A 20,424-nucleotide genomic window follows, 5' to 3' on the forward strand; every position below is an offset into this window, starting at 1 on the left:
CTTGCAGGCATTTTTTATGTCAATGCCCATCATGGTTTTTCCAAAGTTGCAAAGGGCCTGTGGCATTTTTTTTTTTTTTTTTTTAGTTTTCTACCATATTTAAAATAAAATACAAAAGGAATATTCTAAAAGTTGGGATACAGTTGAAATAATTATATTTAAACATGAACTCTGTTAACATCAAATAAATATACAATAATTGTATGTATAATGTACTTTGGAGATATCAAGAAAAGTCTACATTTGAGTCTTCATAAAACTGAGGCTGAGGCTAAGTGGCCTCACTGATATTATCTAAAACTCTATTAATTTATCTTCATATTTACTTAAAATAATAATGATAACAAAACTACACATACTATAGTTGGAGTCACCTCCCTCCTACCCCTACTTGATAGTTGGGTTTTAGGAAGGGAAAAAGGATGTAAGTTTTTAAATTTCAATAGGTCTTATAAAATCATCCTTTAATGTGTTTGTGCCAAGTTACAATTTCACGGCAGTATTTCAAAACATGCTTTCCGAAACTCTGGCCCAGATCTGTTATTATGAATTTTGTAAATACTTGTCGGTCTAATGGAGGGGAGAAGATATTACTATTTTAATTAGCATATCTTTAAATATATGTGAAGGGAAGCTTCTTTTATTATGTTTGTCGTCTGAATTGTTTCTACTTCTGTGGATTGCCTGAACACACTATTGGTTCATGTTTGCTCTGCTGGTTGTCTTTTCTGAGGGATAATAATGATAATGCAAAGCATTTACATAGTGATTGCAGTGTCAGGTATTACATTTTTTTAAATGTTTATTTTTTTTGGGGGGGGGGGGGGAGAGAGAGCATGAGCAGGGAAGGGGCAGAGAGAGAGGGAGACACAGAATTGGAAGCAGGCTCCAGGCTCTGAGCTGTCAGCACACAGCCTAACATGGGCTCGAACTCACCAGTGATGAGATCATGACTTGAGCTGAAGTCAGCCACTTGACCACCGACTGAGCCACCCAGGCGCCCCCAGTGTCAGGCATTTTAAAGCACTTTACATATTCATTCTACACGCTGATGTGCTGGGTGTAAAATGATGAATAATGAAATATGATCCCTGCCCTCTGGGGAGTATGGCGGGAGAACTGTCTAAAAGAAAAATCTTTGTTAATCTAACGGGTAACTTTTCTCTTGAAAAGTTGTCTTGAGAAGTAGTTTTGAAGTCACTGGTATCAAATCGGATTTCCTTGGAACTGTGAACAGGACAATGAGAAGGGATGCTTCGAACAACAAAACGGGAGTCCTGACTCAAGGCTGAAGGAAAATCATAACAGCCGACCTCATTCGAAAAAGTGATACGATTGTTTGACTCACTAAATGAACAAGTCCTCAGTCCTCTAACCCGTGGATTCCCATGATGGGCGGTGCATGCAAAGGTGAGTTTATAAACTCGGTAAGGGACCCTGGGAGGGAGACCAGAGCTCAGAACACAAGCAGAGGTTTCATAGGAAGGAAAATGCAACGGCATCTTGGCAAGTAAGAATCTTCTCTCTTCCATTTCTCTCCAAAATCCTGCACGAAATATAGAAAAAACTAACGTAGTCTAGTGAGTGACAGGAGTTTCTGAATGCTGGTTTACCTGAAGCGGCCAAGGTGGGCTTCTTCCTGGGGAGAAGGGTGGTGATGGAGTTGGCTAGGTGGCCTGCACCGAGTGTCACGGAGAGCGGGATGGAGCCCGGGCCTCCCCACCTGCAGCTTCCCAGGGCGCGGGCCTCCCCACCTGCGGCTCCCCGGGCTCCGACCTCCCCACCTGCGACTCTCCTGGGCTCCGACCTCCCCACCTGCGGCTCCCGGGGCCCGAAGAGCGGTGGCGGCCGCGCCAGGTCAGCCCTGCCTAGGTTCCGCTCTGCTCTGACGCCCACGCCGTCTCCGCCGGGCGCCCGCGTGTAGCCTTGTTTCCAGCCCAGTTCTCCCCGGTCTCTGTTCGCGCCAAGGCCCCGGGAAGCGAACCGGAGGGAAATGCAGGTGTGCCCCGCGGTCTGACGCATTTCAGGGGCGCGTACCAGAGATCCCGGCCTTTCCCGGGGTCCGGGCGCTCCCGGGGCGCTGGCCACGTGCGGGCAGCAGGTGTCCGCGCGTCACACGGCGGCGCGCTGGCTGTGCCTGCTCACGTAGCACCTGCTGCGGTGAGAGGGACCCGAAAACGCCTGTCCGGGGTCCGGCGGTGAGGGTGGAGGCGGCGTGGGGGGAGAGCAAACGCGCGGAGGCGTCACCGCGGAACCCACCGCGGGGCGAAGAGTCCGGCCGCGGGGTGCGGGCACCGGACGAGGTGGCCGAGTGGTTAAGGCGATGGACTGCTAATCCATTGTGCTCTGCACGCGTGGGTTCGAATCCCACCCTCGTCGGGAGGTTTTCTTTGAACCCCAGCCGGGGTGCACACAGGAGGGCTCTGTGAGAGCGTCCGGGGTCTCCCGGGTAACGCTTGGTCAGCAGCACCCGTCAGAGTGGGGTCACTGGATCCAGCGTCTGAGATGCGGACCTTCTGGAGAGAAGAAAGATGTTTATACTCACCGCGGAGTCTCTAGGTCTTTTGAAGAATGGTCCACTGAGGGATATAGAAAAACACTTGCCTGACTTAAATGACAAAGTCACCCACAAAGATATGCAAATGATTGTTTACATTGTACTTTGCATGAAATTTTCAGCTATATATGTATTTTAATTATACTGCAATTTTCAACATGTTTAAAGTATCGCCTCAAAAAAAAAGAAAAAAAAAAAATCTCTGGGGCCCCTGGGTGGCTCAGTGGATTAAGCGACCAACTTTTGATTTCAGGTCAGGTCATGCTTACCCGATCATGGGAGTGAGTGTGGAGCCTGCTTGAGATTCTTTCTTTTCCTCTGTCCCTGCCTGTCCCCTGCTTGTACTCTCTCTCTCTCTCTAAAATAAAAATAATTTAAAAAACAAAGTGTCCCATTGCCCCCAACGTGTAATTTCGACTGTGTGCTCCTGTAAATACTGCAGCATACATTTTAAGAAATGAGTTTGCTGGTCCTGGGTTATGTGCATCGGAAATACTTATACAAATTGCCAAACTGCCCACCAAAGGAATTTTATTACTCTGCACTCCAAACCTATAATCTTGCTCCCCTCCCCCTCCCCAACAGAGTTATCTTGTCAGCTTGGGTTCTCTGTTCATTTAGTAGGTGAAAGGGGTATTGCAATACAACTTAATTTCCATTTCCCTTATTATGACAAAATACTTCTTACATTTATAAAAGCAGAATTATTTTTGTTTCAATTCATTTGAATTTTTGTTTTTATTGTTTTAAGCTGAGAGCAATATTTGACGTATGATCTCTGGACTGCTTCAGCTGCAGAATTCTGGGCCTCACTCAATCTATTAAATTATGATCTCAGGGAGTGTGTGCTTTGGAGTCTGTGATTTAATAAAGCATCAGATGTTTCTTCTGTTGACCCGGAAACCTTGTATCTGCCTTAGGTATCTACATGTTATATCTAATCACCCAGAATTCTCTTTATTTCTGTAAATGTTCAGCCCGGGAAAGCTGTTCTGGTTTTTTATCTTCCCAGCCACATCTCTCCTATCTTGTACAGATTTTAAAATCTGTTTTCATATCATCAGAAAATTGGCTACTGTTAGTTGATTCATTCTACCCTGGACAGACCTCTACACAGTCGATTGCAGCTTGTTTTCTCTGGATAAGAAATATTCCCAGGATGTGTCTGTAAGTTCTTTGAGGGACCTATCAAAGAAAAATTGCACCAGATGGGGTTAAACAGGCAAGGAAGACTTTATTTAGACTATTGAAGTAGAACAGGGAGACTGACCTCCCCTTGGAACACAATGAGGGCAGCTGGGGATTCATGGCCAATGGGCAGGGAGAGGGAGTCGCTGGATGGAAAATTGCTAAAACAAGACAAAACAAAATAAAAGCAAGCAAACAAAAAAGACTTGATTGAATATTTAGTGGAGCAAAAGGAACTTGATTGGCTATCAAGGGTAGGGGGTTTCCCACCTAAACTGGTTTAGCAGGATTCATGCCCAAACTGGACTCAATAGGATTCGTTATTAAGACTGGGCTTGACAGGCCAAGGATGGAGCCCAGTTCAGAAGGCTCAGAAGAACCTGACCAGTTTGGCCAAGGAGGGAGCCCTTGTCAATACCCATAGGGATTCCCTCCGCTTCCTGAAGGCATAGGAGAGCCATGGAACACACGAGGTACAAGCACAAGTGTCCACACTCTCTCCCAGCCTCCGTCATGTGCCTGGCTGGCTCTGCTCCGGTGGCAGCTGCTCCGTGGCCTTCTCTCCAGTCCTGGGTCAGCTGGGTGCAGGCACCCCTCCCCCCAGGCCTTCCGTTACCTTAATTTAGAGGCTTGGAACAAATCTGAATTATTGGATCTGAACTAGGACAGGTGGGACCTTGATGCTGGATATGATCATAATGATTACATCGTTAAATTCCTCTTCAATAGTTAAGAAGTGGTTCTTCCTTCTGTTCCTTCACTCCATCTGTTCCATAAAGTTCCAGGAGGGCAGTTGGAAGTCCAGGGTCTATTTGCAGTATGGACTTTGTGTCGGTTAGGATGTCAGTGCCGCGTGGCCGAGAAAACCGCAGGCTGCAGGTGGACTTGGCTGGGAGAAGGACTGCGGATATAGACTTCCCACACGGGCAGGGCTGTCGGGCCATCTCAGGAGAGAGTCAACACTGTGGGGGAGACCTCTTCACACTAGCACCCACAAGGTGGAAAGAAGACACCACCTGTTGCTATGGCAGCACCCCAACAGAAAAGGTTGATTCCCTCTGCAATCAGCCTGATCACAGACCTGGTAAGCGGAGGTGCCTCTTATGACATAGAAGAGAGTCATCTTTACAAAACACACATACCTGTCGCTTCCTAATTTAGCTCTTGTCCTGCTGAAGGAAATCTTTCCTTCCTGAGACCCTGTTTCTCTCATCATCCTAAAGGTAAAACGAGGGGCGCCTCGGTGGCTCAGCCGGTTAAGAGTGGGACTCTTGATTTTGGCTCAGGTCATGTTCTCACCATTGTGACACCCAGGCTCAGCCTGGAGCCTGCTTGAGACTCTTTCTCCCTCTCTCTCTGTCCCTCCCCAGCTTGTGTGTGCGTAAAATAAAAAAATAAAAATAAACAAAGGTAAATTGAGTGTAGGGACTTCCTAGTTCTGATCTTTACCTCCAGTTTGTTCCTGTCTACACAGTGACAGTAGTGTTCCGGAGGCACCCACTTGTCCCTGAGCCTCAGCTCCCTGTGGGTCAGTCGCAGCGATGCTGGTGTGAGGACAGCCCACCCTGGGCCGCCTGTGATGGACTGGAAGCCTTTCCTGCAACCCCCACGCTGCCCTCCAAGCACTGGGGGCAGGGGGCAGGAATGAGGAGGGAGAGGTGAGAAGTAACCTAGGCAGGGGTGGTGCTTGGAGTCCCCTGGGGGGGGGGGGTGGACTGAGCACTCTGGGGACATGTGTGTCCTTGGAGATGTTGAAGGTGCTGGGCACCCCAGGAGGGTCTCCAGGTCTTCAGGTGAACTTTAGAAAGTGGAACTTACTTCCCAGGGTCTTACGTTTGTTTGGTGAGAGTAGGGAAACTGAATACCACTGAGCGTGCAGACGCCATCCCACCAACTACAAAATATAAAAGGTTCTTCTCGAGAGGAGCCATTGAGCGAAACTCGATCTCAGATTGCAGATTCAACATCCAGAAAGCCACCTGTTATACCAGGGACCAACCAAAAGGGTGAACACAGCCATCTGTAGTCTCAGCTAAATATCCCCTGGGCAATAACTGCGAGCTCTGACCCAGAAGTAGGTCAGACTTCCAAAAGGCCAGGCTGAGCATGAAATCTGACGCTGTGGTGTCGTTGAAGGGGCAAGGAGCAAAATGTATCTCAAGGCAGTCGGAGCACTTTCCTGCGTGCCTCCGTTGGTATCCAGATTTTGTGAGGTCTGAAGCTTACACCTTTTAGGGGGTCCTGCTTAAGAAAAGGAACAGACATTATCTGTACAGAATCAGATACAGCCACTCTAAGGCCTAGATGATGTAACAGGATAAGTTGCGGTAGAAAGAGGGAACAGTCTTCACTAGTTTCCATTATAATATCTTTCTGCAACTTTTACAAAAAAACATACATCATACAGGACTATCCCTTCCAGGCCTTGGATAGGGTGCATGCAGATGGGGGGGGGGGGGGTCATGATAAATACTCTTCTGAAGGGATGTTTCACAATATCTTTCAAAATAATCTTTCAACAATTTTTCTTTAAGCACAAAAGAATTAAAAATAAAATATGTTCAAAAATGTTCAGTGTAATATTTTGCAATATCAAAATGTGAAAATGCGCCCATCTGCTTAATGGAAATAATATGCAGCTACTAAAAAAGACTGGGACAGATGGAGGTGCCCACATGTTGGCTTGGCAGTTTTGGGAGAGGATCTAATTTAAAACAAACAAATCCCAGGGGCACCTGGGTGGCTCAGTCGGTTACGTGTCCAACTTCAGTTCAGGTCATGATCTCACAGTTGGTGGGCTCGAGCCCCACATCAGGCTCTGTGTAGACAGCTCGGAGCCTGGAACCTACATCATCATATTCTGTGTCTCGCTCTGCCCCTACCCCAACTCATGCTCTGTTTCTGTCTCAAAAATAAATAAACATTAAAAAATTAAAAAATATATAAAACAAATCCCAGAAATTTCTGACTTGTGATATATAGCATGATCTAATTCTGGTTAAGTCTTAGTGTGTGAGTTTATATATTCATTTTAAAATAGGTTTGAGGAATATATACTAAATTCTTGGCATGAATATTTCTGAGACATGGAACGAGGGATGAAGGAGCTTTTCATTTTTTGCATATTCATTTTTGTTTTACACACACACACACACACACACACACACACACACATATAGTTTGTTTACAGGTGTATGCCACTTTAGATGTTAAAAGTGAAAATGTACCAAAAAATTAAAGCCCCTACGTAGAGGACTTAAAAGTCATGTTTACTTCATATTAGCTGCCTACTGTGCTCAGCACGACCATGATCAAAGTATACAGAAAGTGAAAGGGACAGAAGACAGAATCTTTGACTGCAAAGGATTAAGGGTTGGTTAGGGGAAAACCACAAAAGATAAACGCAACACGTTAATAGTGGCTAGGAAACTGGGGGTGGGGGTGAGGTGGGGCTCCATCTCATCCTTTGAAGGTCTGATGACGAGGGCACATAAGCAAACATTTTACATATAATTTCATTGGGTTTAGGGACTCGTTCAAGACCATTTACAGAACCCAAGGGTAAGAATTTTTGATTTAGAGCTTTCCAAAAGAAATGTTGATTCTTCAAAACCTCTTGCATCAGAAATGCCAAAATGTGAGTCATCACGAGGGACCAAAGTAGAAGGAAACAATGGGAAGAGGACGCCATTCAGCAGTTCAACAAACGCTCTTGGGGTGGGACCTACCGTTCTCTGAGCGCTCTCAGCATAGCCGAGGGGCCATCGGGGTGGGGAGAAGGAAGAGGAATCTGGGCGGGGGCCTGAGACGCTTCTAGTGCTCTCAGGCCTCCTGCTCGGCGCTTTCCGCGGGGGCCTGGGGAAGCGGGCACCTGCCGGCACCGTCCTGTGGAGCGCGCACCGTCGGCTGCGGACCTGCGGGGCGCGCACCTGCGGGCACTGGCCTTCGGGGCGGGCACCTGCTAGCACGGGACCCGTGGGGCGCGCACCTGCCGGCACCAGACCTGCGGGACGCGCACCTGCCGGCACCGGCCTGCAGAGCGTGCGGCCCCGAGCAGCTCGCAGCGCGCAGGAAGCTCTCGTGCCCTCCCGCCTCTTGCCGGCGCTCTGGAAGCGCGCCGGGTCGCGCAGGTGCGCCTCTGGGGCGGGTTTCCCGGCGGCTGCGGTACGGCTCGCCAAGCCGGCGCCGCCGCGTCACCGGGAGAGGCGCACGCTGTGAGTTGCGGGTCTCCCACCCGTAAAATGGAGAGAGCACACCCGCTCTCGCAGTCCTTTTCCGAGCCTGCCTGGCGGCTGCTAGAACAGGCCGGGCAAAGCCTGCAAAACCGTCCGTCCCGCTGGTCTGTTCAGAACCGCCGGTCGGAGCGCCCAGCAAGCCCCGGGCAGCCTCTGCACCGCGAAGCGCTCCCCCGCGGAAGATCGCGGAGCCGGGGCTCCCGCGCGCTCGCCTCCGGGGCGCAGCGGTCCGCCGCCACGACCACCGAGAGCTCGCACCGCCCGCAGTCCTAGAGCGGACCGGAAGTGCGCGCCGGGCCGGCGGGGAGGCGCGTTTCGCGGCGGGAGCGCGGGGCAGTCCCGCCGGCCGGGACGGCGGCCCTCGGAGGTGCGGGCTGCGGCCGCGGGGAGGCGGCGTGTGCGCGGCGACAGCCGGCTCCGTTCGCCGCGCGCCGCCCGCAGCCCCGGCCCGTCCCTGCCCCCGGCCGGCTCGGCTCCTGCGCGCGGGGCCACGGCGGCCTCGGCTTTGCGCCTCGCGGGTAGCGGGCGGCGCGGCGAGCGGCCCTGCGACCCCTTAGCGGCTGAGAGCCCGCCGCTTCCGGGGCGGGCCGGGACCGCTTCCCTGCGGACGGAGCCGCTCGGGGGGCCGCCCCGTGGGGCCACGGAAGCCGGTCCCCTCTCTCCGCGTCTGTCTTCTGTGTTTGACGGGGTTCCTCCGTGCAGAACTTCCCTGAGGAGCGGGCGGGACGCCCCGCACCTGCCCCGACCGCAGGTGGCGTCCAGCATGGCCGCGGCCTGCGCGCGCGTCCCGGCCTCGGCTAGCCCAGCGTCAGAGGCGCACGGGGACATCATCCAAGTGAAGGTTAAGGAGGAAGACCATGTGTGGGATCAGGAATCCTGCCTGCAGGAGACTTGGTGTCACACCAGGGAACTCTGTCGCCAGCGCTTCAGACACTTCTGCTACCAGGAGACGCCTGGACCCCGCGAGGCGCTGCGCCGGCTCCGCGAGCTGTGCCGCCAGTGGCTGCGGCCCGAGACGCACAGCAAGGAGCAGATCCTGGAGCTGCTGGTGCTGGAGCAGTTCCTGACCATCCTGCCCGAGGAGCTCCAGGCCTGGGTGCGGGAGCACCACCCGGAGAGCGGGGAGCAGGCGGTGACCGTGCTGGAGGATCTGGAGCGGGAGCTGGACGAGCCTAGACAGCAGGTGAGACATTGGCGGTGCCTCTTCTGTGCAGAAGTTGAGGGCGTGGGTCCAAGCTGGAGTACGTGCCATCAACTCCACACTGGTGGCGGCACATTCCGCTTTGGGGCATTATTATTTGATCGCCGGTGTAGATGAATAGATTCAGGCTTATGGGATAACAGTTTGCACGTAAGTGACAAATCCACAAAAGTGGATGATGTAACCACATGGGAAACCTTGATCTATTGCTTATCAGTAGAAAATACACTTTATTTACTGGCTGTGAGATTAAACTCTTCTGATGCCCACTACTTTTACCATATATGAAAACAAATCAGTATCAGGATATAAGGAGCACCTTCTGGGAAAGACAAATAGAGAAGTAGCCACTTACTAGAAATATCAGGAAAAAGGGAATGATGAGATTTGGGTTCCATAATAGGCCCTGTCACTAATTAGCTGTGTAACCTCTGGCGTATCAAACCTTCTCTGGGCTTTAATGTCTTCGTTTGTACAACAAAGAAATTAATTCCATCATTTTCTAGATGGTTTTCAGTACTTGGAGTGGTTGGTATGTGAAACGTATTGAGTTCAGTATTTGGTCTTTCACCCTTACGCTAGAGGTTATTATTTTTTTTTTTTTAATTTTTTTTTTCAACGTTTATTTTATTTTTGGGACAGAGAGAGACAGAGCATGAACGGGGGAGGGGCAGAGAGAGAGGGAGACACAGAATCGGAAACAGGCTCCAGGCTCCGAGCCATCAGCCCAGAGCCCGACGCGGGGCTCGAACTCACGGACCGCGAGATCGTGACCTGGCTGAAGTCGGACGCTTAACCGACTGCGCCACCCAGGCGCCCCTAGAGGTTATTTTTAAGGGAGCATACATGCCTTCTAGGACAGTAATTTTAGAACATCTCGGATATTACCAGTCACATTTCTATAATGATCCTATCCATACGTTTATCCGAACTCCTTAAATATGAACATTTTACGTATACAGTCTGATCCATTAAGACCTGTTTTTCTGGACTGCAGATCTTTCATATGAGATTCGTAAATAAGGAAATGAGTCCATGTAACATTGAAATCGTTCTGGCACAGACGTGAATTTTACCAGCAAGCTGATGTTTGGGGCCGCCAAGTGAGAGCAGCTGAATGCAAGGCGTGTGATTATAGCGGATGCAGCAAACTGTGAAGACGGGCAGCACTGTGCCAAACGCCCATTTGCCCATTCACCTCCACATCCTTCCTCTTGGCCAGTCTCTGTTTTGGAAATGCTTCTTTGCATGGTTCCCTCCCAACTGTGTGCATTTTTTGTTCAACTTCTTTGTGTTCCAGAAAATGAGCAAGCAGAGGGGTTTACAAGTGCCACAGAAGCAAGCTGGTGATGAAATCTCTGCTAGCGAACACAAAACAACAGCTTTAAGAATTGAAGAAAAGCCCAAAATTACAAAACGCTTTTAAAACATGGAAGCATCTGTGACATTGTGCAACCGGCGTAAAGGAGTCAACGTTGCATGCTGCCAGAGACAGTAGAAGAACTGGGAAGTAACAGAAAGTTCCGTAGCTGGAACATCTGCCAGCACTACAAAGTCTGTTTGGACGAGGTGTAAGGACATGGAAAAACCGGAACATTGGTTAAGTGTGTGGATTGAATACCAAACAAAGAAGGAATCAGAGGCATCCTTTCTCAAATAAAGGGAAGTCTCAGCAATATATGAAGACCTTCAGGAAAAAGCTACAAGTGCAGAAGTGTCTTCACTTAGCAGAAGTAGTGGCTGCTTTAGTGACTTCAAGAACGGCCGTGTCTTCCAGTGCTAAGCCCTCTGGTGAACTGTGACTGCGGATAGAAGAGGCTGTACGGTTCTCCCAGGGTTAAGAAATCTGATTGATGAAGAAGGCTATACCCTGGATCAGATTTTAATTTTGATGAAACCAGGCTGCACTGGAAGCACATTCCCTCAAGGGTCTGTATCTCTAAGGAGGAAACGCACAACACACACGAGGGCTTGAGGCCACGCGAGATCGTGTGATGTGATGCGGGGTGCAAATCCCAGTGGGGATGTAAAGCTGAGGATGAGCTTTGAAAGGAGTCGGAAAGACTGGCCCGCTGTAGTTCTAACAAGAGAGGCTGGATAACAGGCAGATATTTATTGGTCTTCTAGGTGATGTTTTTTTCTACGTGACTTAAAAAGGTAACTGCAGGAGGAAAAAATTATCTTTCAAAAGTCTTAGCATACACCCATCCCTCCTCCAACAGTTGCTACCCTTTCATCAGATACTGAAGTTCTCTTTTCTCTCCTGGTACAACTTCTTTACTCCAGCCCCTTGATTGGGGTGTGATTGCAGCCTTTAAAGCTTATTACTTAAGGAGAACATTCAAGGTGTTTATTGCACCTACAGCGGGTGAAATGCACGCACAGTTTTTGCTTTCTGGAGTCAATTGCACATTAAACCTGCCACTGATATTACTGTGGAGGCCTGGCATGATGGTTCAGGTAGGACGGAGGGGGAGCGGACGGCTCACTTCTGTCACCTGAGGTTCAGGTAGGATACAGGGGGAGTGGACAGAAGATGATGAATGACTGCCATGCAGAGTGCCACAGGATTGTGCTTCATGCATAAGGTCCCATTTGGAACCATGTAAGCAGCTCCTTTACAAAACAAGGGAAATGTTTAAGCAGCAGAAACTGCATCTGTAAGTCAATTTCAAAGAAGTACACACACGATTGATGAGCCAGAACCAAATCATGGTTTTCTAAAATCACTGCATTTCTTGGAAGATGTGCAAATGCTTCTCCTCCTGAACTTCTGATGACAGAGTCTCTACTCCTCCTTCCCCTTTCCTGAGCCCACTTTGTGGCACAGTAGCATCACCTCACTGAGGTACAGTGCTATACGGGATGTAATCATCCTTTATAGTATCTTTCTGACTAGGCTTGTATATTACTAGGACCATGGTTTTATTAGCACTCTGGTGACAAAGTTGTGTATCTCTGAAGTAGTCTATCCTGTAACTTTATTTTCTCCATAAATCCTGTCACTTTTGTGTTTAGTTTTGTAGAAAGCATGTATTTTCCTCTTCCCTCTAGCCAGCACACCTCCTCCTTTTGTTTCAAAGAAACAATATTGTTTGTTTGTTTGTTTGTTTTCCTGCAGATGTGCCTGTTTCTTTAGAATTTTCCTCTTCTACTTTGTTGAGAAATGTGGCCGTTGGTAGGACTTGGTGTTTGGTCAGTTCTGGGTAATGTTCGTATTTGATAGATTTTCATATGACTCAGGGTTATAGAGCTCTCCCTACTCTTCTAGAATACTAAGTTTGCATAAATGTTTCTCATTTTTCTTGTTTCTGTGTGATTTCTGGAAGAAGGGGAAATGCCATTGTTGCAGACATGCTTAGCTGCCCTCTCGGAACACAGGCACCCCTGCTTTCAGAAAGTGTGGTTTTTAGCTCTCCATTTTATACCACTTTGTTTTTACAAAAGACCCGCATCAGCACAGTAACCGCTCTTTTTCATAAAAATGAAAATACTCTGTGGATTCTTCAGGTCAGTAAACACAGGAACTAGTGTAGTTCTTTTGTCAAGGCAGCATGGCCTATCTGAACTTACAGAAAGTGGGGATACTGTTCACTCTGTGCCCTTTCTGCTTCCAACAGTTTTCACAGGAATGCCCTACTTTTGTGTAGCAGGGGAAACCTATATCCCCCCCACACATACACACACACACTTGCTTCTTCCATAAAAAGCATTGATTTTGTTCATGTTGGCCATGTACCTACCTACTTTTCCAGCTTTCCTCCTACTGGAGTTGGCTATGCAACACAGGCCTGGCCCGGGAGAAGTAGGCACAGTTTCTGGCAGTTTCTGTGAAAGCTTGTACTTTCCTTGTAAGATGAGGCAGGTGCGTTTATTCTGTCTTTGCCCACCTCCTGTCGTGAACATAGTTGGTGTCCAGGCCTGCACAATGGTGGGCACGAGCAAGAACCCCAGGGTGGTGAGGACAGCTGCCCTCCTCACACCTCTTGTCATGTGACAAAAAGAACACCCCCTCCCCCCATTTTTTAAAGCCAATATAAGTTAAGTGTCTAATTGGGAAATATATGCATTTCTAATGACTGTGGCTGCATTATACCACGATTTTACAACCAGAACTTTCGTATTAGAAAATTTTAAAAATCAAATCCAGGAATCATAGAGTGAAAGACAAATGACCGTCATAACGGGTTTGAGGTTAATTTCATTTCTGTAATTGGTTACTGCCGCCCCGAGTCACCCTTTAAAGTCCGGTGGTGGACGTCCTTCCGGGACCTGGCCAGTCCCTCCGCTGCATAGACAGAAGGGTGTGCGCGGGCGCAGTGGGGGAGGAGCGGCCACAGCCGCAGGTCTTCGGGTTCGTGTTTTAGTTGCTGTAAGAGTCTTTGCAGAACTGATAGGATTATTGAACTATAAGCAGCAGGTTCCCCTGTCCCCCGGCTGGGATATCATCTTCACTCCACGACTCTGTTTCTCCCAGTTATGTAAAGATTCGGGCAAATTGAAATGTAGCCTATTTATTATACAAACCAATCTACATAGGATGTCTTTTTCTTTTAATCCAGATTTTTCTTTTTCTCTTTTCTTATTTTAGAGAGAGCGAGCACAAGTGAGGGAGAGGGACAGAGAGAGGGAGAGAATCTTAAGCAGGTTCCACACCCACCGAGGAGCCCCGGGTGGGACTGATCCCATGATCCTGGGATCCTGACCTGAGCTGATATCAAGAGTCAGCTCAACCCACTCAGCCAGCAAGTGCCCCCACATATGATGTCTTATTCTTAAGATCAGAGAAGGGAAGGGGCACCTGGGTGGCTCAGTTGAATAGCCAACTCTTGATCTTGGCTCAGGTCATGACCTCGCGGTACGTGGCTTCAATCCCAGCGTTGGGTACTGTGCTAACAGCTCAGAGCCTGGAGCCTGCTTCAGATTCTGTGTCTCCCTCTCTCTGCCTCTACCCTGCTTGTGCTCTCTTTCTCTCCCAAAAAATAAACATTAAATTAAATTAAATTAAATTAAATTAATTAATGAAATTTTTTAAAAAAACATGTGAACTTCATTCATACTGTAAGCATGAAAGAATCACTGGAAAAACTTGAAAAGAAGGAAATAGTCTTACTAGATACTAACCTACCATAAAGCATCTTTAGATGACATCATGGTACTGATACATGAGTAGATGGATCAATAAAGCAATAGAAAGTACAAAAGTAGACCCAAGCACATACGAAAATTGTACAATCCATTTGCCATCTCAAATCACCGTAAGGAAAAATGGACTTTTATTTTATTTATTTTTTTTTTAATTTTTTTTAACGTTTTATTTATTTTTGAGACAGAGAGAGACAGAGCATGAATGGGGGAGGGTCAGAGAGAGGGAGACACAGAATCTGAAGCAGGCTCCAGGCTCTGAGCCGTCAGCCCAGAGCCCGACGCGGGGCTCGAACTCACGGACTGTGAGATCATGACCTGAGCTGAAGTCGGACGCTTAACCGACTGAGCCACCCAGGCGCCCCAAAAATGGACTTTTAAATAAATGTTGAGATGGGGCGCCTGGGTGGCTCAGTCGGTTAAGCATCTGACTTTTGGCTCAGGTCATGATCTCATAGTTCGTGAGTTCAAGCCCTGCATCAGGCTCTGGGCTGACAGCTCAGAGCCTGGAGCCTGCTTCAGATTCTGTGTCTCCGCCCCCCTTCTCTCTCTGCCCCTCCCCCACTCATGCTTGGTCTCCCTATCTCAAAAATAAATAAACGTTAAAAAAATTAAATAAATGTTGGGATAAAGGGACATAGCCATTTTGAAAAGGCACATTAAATCTATGCCTCATACCATATATCAGAAACAATAAACTTTAAATGTGTCAGAGATCAATACATAAAATTTTAAATACCCAACTACTAGGATAAAGTGTGAATGACGTATTTTATTATCTGGGTGTACAGAATTACTCCAAACCCAGAAATAATATCAAGAAATTTTTCTTTATGAAATAATTTAAAAATGCAGGACAGAAAACCCACACAGAAATAAAAATGATAAATTTTAGTGAAAATATTTGTAAGATTTATCATAGATAAAAGCTAATCTTTTTGGCAAATGCAATAAAAATGATCAAGAGACATGAGCAGTTTTCATAAACAGATAAATGAATGACTTTTAACTGTACAAAAAGATGCTCCACTTCAATCATAAAACTGCAAATCAAAACTACATTGAAGTACTTTTGTCACCTGTCAGATGGCAAAATTTCAAAAGCTTGGCAACACAGTGTGGTGGCCTGACTGGAAGATAGGTCCTGTCATATGTCGCTGGTACACGTACAAGATGGCACCTTTCCTTTGGGGGTGGGGCAGATTTGGACACCATCTAACGCCTACTTGTGCATCTAACGCCTATTTGTACCCTTTGACCCACCCAGCAATACCCTTTCTGGGAATTTACTTTGAATATACGCATCTACAAAGAAGAGATGACACAGACATAGTTTTTCATTGCAGCTATTTGTAAAAGCAAAATGTTGTAAGCAACCTAGATGCTGATCCATGTACAGTGACTGAATAAACTGTGGCGCATGAATGTAACGTGGGACCATGTACATAAAAATGAAGAGGGTATCTATGAACTGGTATGAGATGACCTCTGGAGAATATTCTTCTAGCAAGTGAAAAAAGGAAGGTGTGAACTACTATGTATAGTATAGAAAAGTATAGACACATTTGCATTAAATTTGTATATATTATGTATATATGTATATAAGTGCAAATATTGGTGTATATGTATGTATATATGTGTTTTACATATTTTTGCAAAAATAAACTGAGGGTAAACCGTCACCAACAAAAATGGTTTCTTATGGGAGTGAAGGGGGAGTAGAATATAAGCAATATTTCTCTGAATATGTATTTTGATTTTTGGGGGCATCTGGGTGGCTCAGTCGGTTAAGTGTTGGATGCTCGGTTTTGGCTCAGGTCATGATCTTGTGGTTTGTGGGATTGAGCCCCACGTTGCTCTCTGAGCTGATGGCACGGAGCCTGCTTGGGATTCTCTGTCTCCTTCTCTCTCTGCCCCTCCCCTCTCCCAAAATTAATTAATTAATTAAAAAACTTTTTAAAACTGTATGTTTTCATCTTTTGTACCATTTAAATGCTTCAAATATTTTTTTTTTCACTTGGATACTTTATTGGGACTTTTACTTTCCTGTCATAACTTCTGCATTTGGGAATGCTATGGCAATTTTGTATTGTTACAATTTTTCAAAGAAAAGATACATTGGCTTCTAGAGTAAAGATACATATAGCTTTTTTTTTTTCTTTTCTAAATTGGCTTAGAAAAAAGTGTTTTTTTCATGACACTTAACAGAAAGGCAGAAACTTGGGAGTCCCAGTACCGGCTGTTCAGAAATATCTCCTAGAGAAAAAAATTCAAAAGCAATGCTTCAAATACTTAAAAAGCAATGTTAAGGGGCAGCTGGGTGGCTCAGTCAGTTAAGCATCTGACTTCAGCTCAGGTAATGATCTCACAGTCCGTGATTTTGAGCTCTGCGTCGGGCTGTGTACTTACAGCTCAGAGCCTGGAGCCTGTTTCGGATTCTGTGTCTCCTTCTCTCTCTACCCCTCCCTCGCTCGCTCTCTCTCAAAAATAAAAAATAAAACAAAAACAATTAAAAAATAAGAATAAAAAGCAATGTTAAAGTCAAAGTGATTGAACACAAACAGATGAACTCAACTGTATATCAAATTATTATTAATAACAGAGCAAAAAAACAATTCAAGTAACTTGAACACAGTACTCTGACTATATGCTCTTAGTGGAATACTTACTGTCTGTGTACATATAAAGCTGCAAAGATATTGATTTCACATAGTAGGTATGTCGTTGGAAATGTGCTACAACACAAAGCATTGTAAATTCTGAAACTGTTCTGTGCTTATTGTAGGTGAGGGCAAATGAGTAAATATATACATCATACTGAACTAAGTTTTTGTTTCACCATGGGAGAAGGTATATATTAAAATGGAATATAGAAAGGTGAAGTAAATCTTACTGTGTTGAAATTGGATTGAATTCATGATATTCTGTAAATATGTTTACCAGCTCTATCCATGAAAGTGCCTGGAGGGGACGAGGCATCATTAACAATGAGCCAACCTCCTACTCAGTCTTTGTTACTAATACTGTTGCTCCAAAATGAATCAAGACTTCTTGGGAAAACCGTTGAAACTAGTCCTGATACAGGGAAAAGACAATGTGGTCATGTGTTTATTTTTCTGGAAAAATGGATGTGACCTAGCAGGGTCATGTTCGCACAATGCAGGAGCCTGATCAAAGGGGCCCCAGGGGCCAGATGGGAGACAGTTGGTGACCAGCATGAGTAAGGAAGGAATAGATTACAAAATAAGTCTATAGTGATATTCAAAATGATAGAAAGCTCTTTATAGGAAATTGCTAGCTAATAAATGTAGAAGAAATTATAAAGGCAGGCAGTAGCCCCCAGTATAAAAATTGATTCAAGCAAAAATCATCAGTGAATGCTAAAAACATTGGGGAATAGGCTATTGATGTACATGCATGCTCTTACCCCATTGCTGACTTAGTAATTACAGTGGGAAAATGAGTGGATAGATCTGGTGATCACGGCCTTAACTAACTGATCAAATTTAGCATTATCGATAATGGAATAACTTGATAGCATGTGCCCTGTGACATGACACCATAAGTACACATCACTTACGTAGTATTCTTCCAAAAATTACTCACCAGAATGTTTGTGAGGAAATAAGACAAATCTCTGACATTCTATAGGATAACTGGGTCTGACTTTTCAAAATTGAATGTCATAAAAAAGATTCCTGTCTTTTTTAGATGAGAGGAAGCAAAAGGTATAATGTATAAATATTATGTATAATATTATTTCATGGACTTAAAACCATGATGAGAGGAAGCAAAAGGTATAATGTATAAATATTATGTATAAATATTATTTCATGGACTTAAAACCATAAAATATATTTTGGGGACAGTTAGGGAAATTTAGCTATAAACCATACGTGAGATGGTTAGCGTAAGGAGCAGATGACGTTTTCTTTTTCCCCATGCATAACACTGGGCCGGTTTTCCACATTGACTCTAAAACAACTGTCAGATTCCTTTCTAGGTGCAATAGTCCCTATCAGATAATTTGCATAACCCCCACCCCAAATATTTATTTTTAATTGCTTACACTGAAACCCATTTACAATTTTCTTTTAATTGTCACAACTTAGGATTCCTTTAATGTTTGTGTTGTTATTCCCCAAAACCAAAACCACAGGGATGAGTACCGACTTCTGTCCAATGGAGAGAGTTTCTGTTGCGTGGCTCTGCTTTATTAGTCCCAGCATTTTTTTGATATCTCTCCTCATTCTGTTTGGCACTCGTCTTAAGAATTCAGCAAAGGGGCGCCTGGCTGGCTCAGTCAGTTAAGCATCCGACTTCCCCTCAGGTCACGATCTTGCAATTCATGAGTTCAAGTTGAACACGGGCCGGAGCCTGGAGCCTGCTTTGGATTCTGTGTCTCCCTTGCTCTCTGCCCCTCCCCCACTCGTGCACGTGCTTTCTCTCTCTCAAAAATAAATAAACATTGACAAGAAAATTCAATGAAGACTTTTTTTCTTCTCACATTCTATTTCTGTACAAGAATGTTCTGAGGTTTAGCTATGCTTTGTGCAGTGATCACCTATATTCATTTCCAGATGTATCGATTTGTCCCCAGGTCCCACAGGACACAAATGGGCCTGAAACTCCTATGGAGGAAATGAGTCCCCTGGATGCGTCACAGGAGTGCCTGGGTACCCAGCTCCCATCTACGGAAGACAGAATGGAATGTGCATCTCCAGAGCCACGCCCACTGCAGGATAATGGTGAGGTCCAGAAGGAAGATGACGTTTGGGAGCGGGAAGGGTCTCCTTGCTGAAAAGCTATGAAATCTCATCCATTGCAACCTTACTGAATTCATCTGAGGGAAGGTCAGCCAGTGTTGGGTGATGCTATTAAAGGAGTTAAGCAGCCAGGTAATAATGTAAGAAATCATTGAATACAAGATTTTTGATGGATATTTTGCAATGGAATTACGTCCCTGTGGATAAATCAGAGGATAAATCAGTAGGGATGCTGAGCACTCGTCCGTGTGCCCATTGGTCTGATTTCTAAAGCCTCTGCCCCAGTTTTTGTCACACATGATGTTTAAGACTTGGATTGCTACTCAGAAATTCTACTGGAGAAAATGGAATTTCTGGTCTATGCCCCTTAGCATTTCAAGGACTGTTAATAGGATAAGGTGTAGTGGAGGCAAGAGCACAGGCTGACTGTTCTGGAGCAACGTCTTTTCCAGAATCTCCAGTATAATCAACCCGTTCTGCGTCTTGTGAAGTCCTAACAACTCCCCAGTTATCCTGCACCTACCAATACCCTCCTTGCTTCGGGAGCTCATGTTCTGGTTCTCATGCACATTGCCCTATATTCCTTTCTTCCCCCAAATTCATCCTGCTTCACCCTCCTTTCCTACTCATGGCTCCATAGCGTGACACAAAATGTATTCGCGTGGAAAGAAGTACTATCCGTATGGTGGTCTTTTCAGTCGCATTTCAAGACATTGAAACATAAGCCCCAAATGTTGCTGTAACAGTTAACTTGACTCAATAGGACAAAACATGGTATAGTCTGGGGCTTTTTAAAAAAAGATCTATTACTGGGGCACCTGACTGGCTCAGTCAGTAGAGCACAAAACTCTTTGATCTCGGGATTGTGAGTTCAAGCCCCACGTAGTGTGTAGAGATTACTTAAAAAATAAAGTTTTTAAAAAAATCTATTACTGTATTGCTGAGGCTTTTCTAGCCAAAACAAATCATCTTTTATAGTTAATAAATAAATAATAACATCAATTTGCTTCTTGTTTTACATAAAACAGTACTTTAAGGCTAATCCCAGATACTGCTCTGGAAAGTCACATCTCTTTACTAGATCAGAACTTTTTGTTCCTAGCTTGGGTTCTTCATTTACCTTCTATTTCTCCAAGGCTGAGCTCCCTAACCAAACCTGTGTTCCCCCAACTTGTGTGCCCACGCCTCTGTTTCTACCCCAAGCTCTAGTGACTGCTTGGGCAGTGTATATGCTTCAAACGATATTCCCAAATATTCTAACTGATTTTTTTCTCTATATTTTAGGGTCATTTTTGTGGCTTTCCATGATGTCTCAAAGGGTGGGTGATGATA

The 20,424-nt window shown here is 45.8% G+C and overlaps 1 protein-coding gene and 1 non-coding gene across 2 annotated transcripts; both read left to right on the forward strand.

Moving 5' to 3' along the window:
- The first annotated feature begins 1,391 nt into the window (after positions 1–1,391).
- LOC132666224 (uncharacterized) lies at positions 1,392–14,454 on the forward strand. The gene is made up of 6 exons (XM_081795668.1): positions 1,392–1,410; positions 1,730–1,857; positions 1,969–2,160; positions 7,499–7,959; positions 8,050–9,163; positions 10,482–14,454. Exons 1-6 carry the CDS (start codon positions 1,392–1,394, stop codon positions 10,605–10,607), a joined length of 2,040 nt encoding a protein of 679 aa, XP_081651794.1. The 3' UTR covers positions 10,608–14,454.
- Positions 2,298–2,379, forward strand: TRNAS-GCU (transfer RNA serine (anticodon GCU)). The gene has a single exon. It is a non-coding gene; the product is annotated as a tRNA-Ser (tRNA).
- Positions 14,455–20,424: the final 5,970 nt, after the last annotated feature.

The sequence above is a fragment of the Panthera onca genome, chromosome B2 (assembly GCF_046562875.1).
Source record: "Panthera onca isolate mPanOnc1 chromosome B2, mPanOnc1 haplotype 2, whole genome shotgun sequence".
Lineage (NCBI taxonomy): Eukaryota > Metazoa > Chordata > Mammalia > Carnivora > Felidae > Panthera > Panthera onca.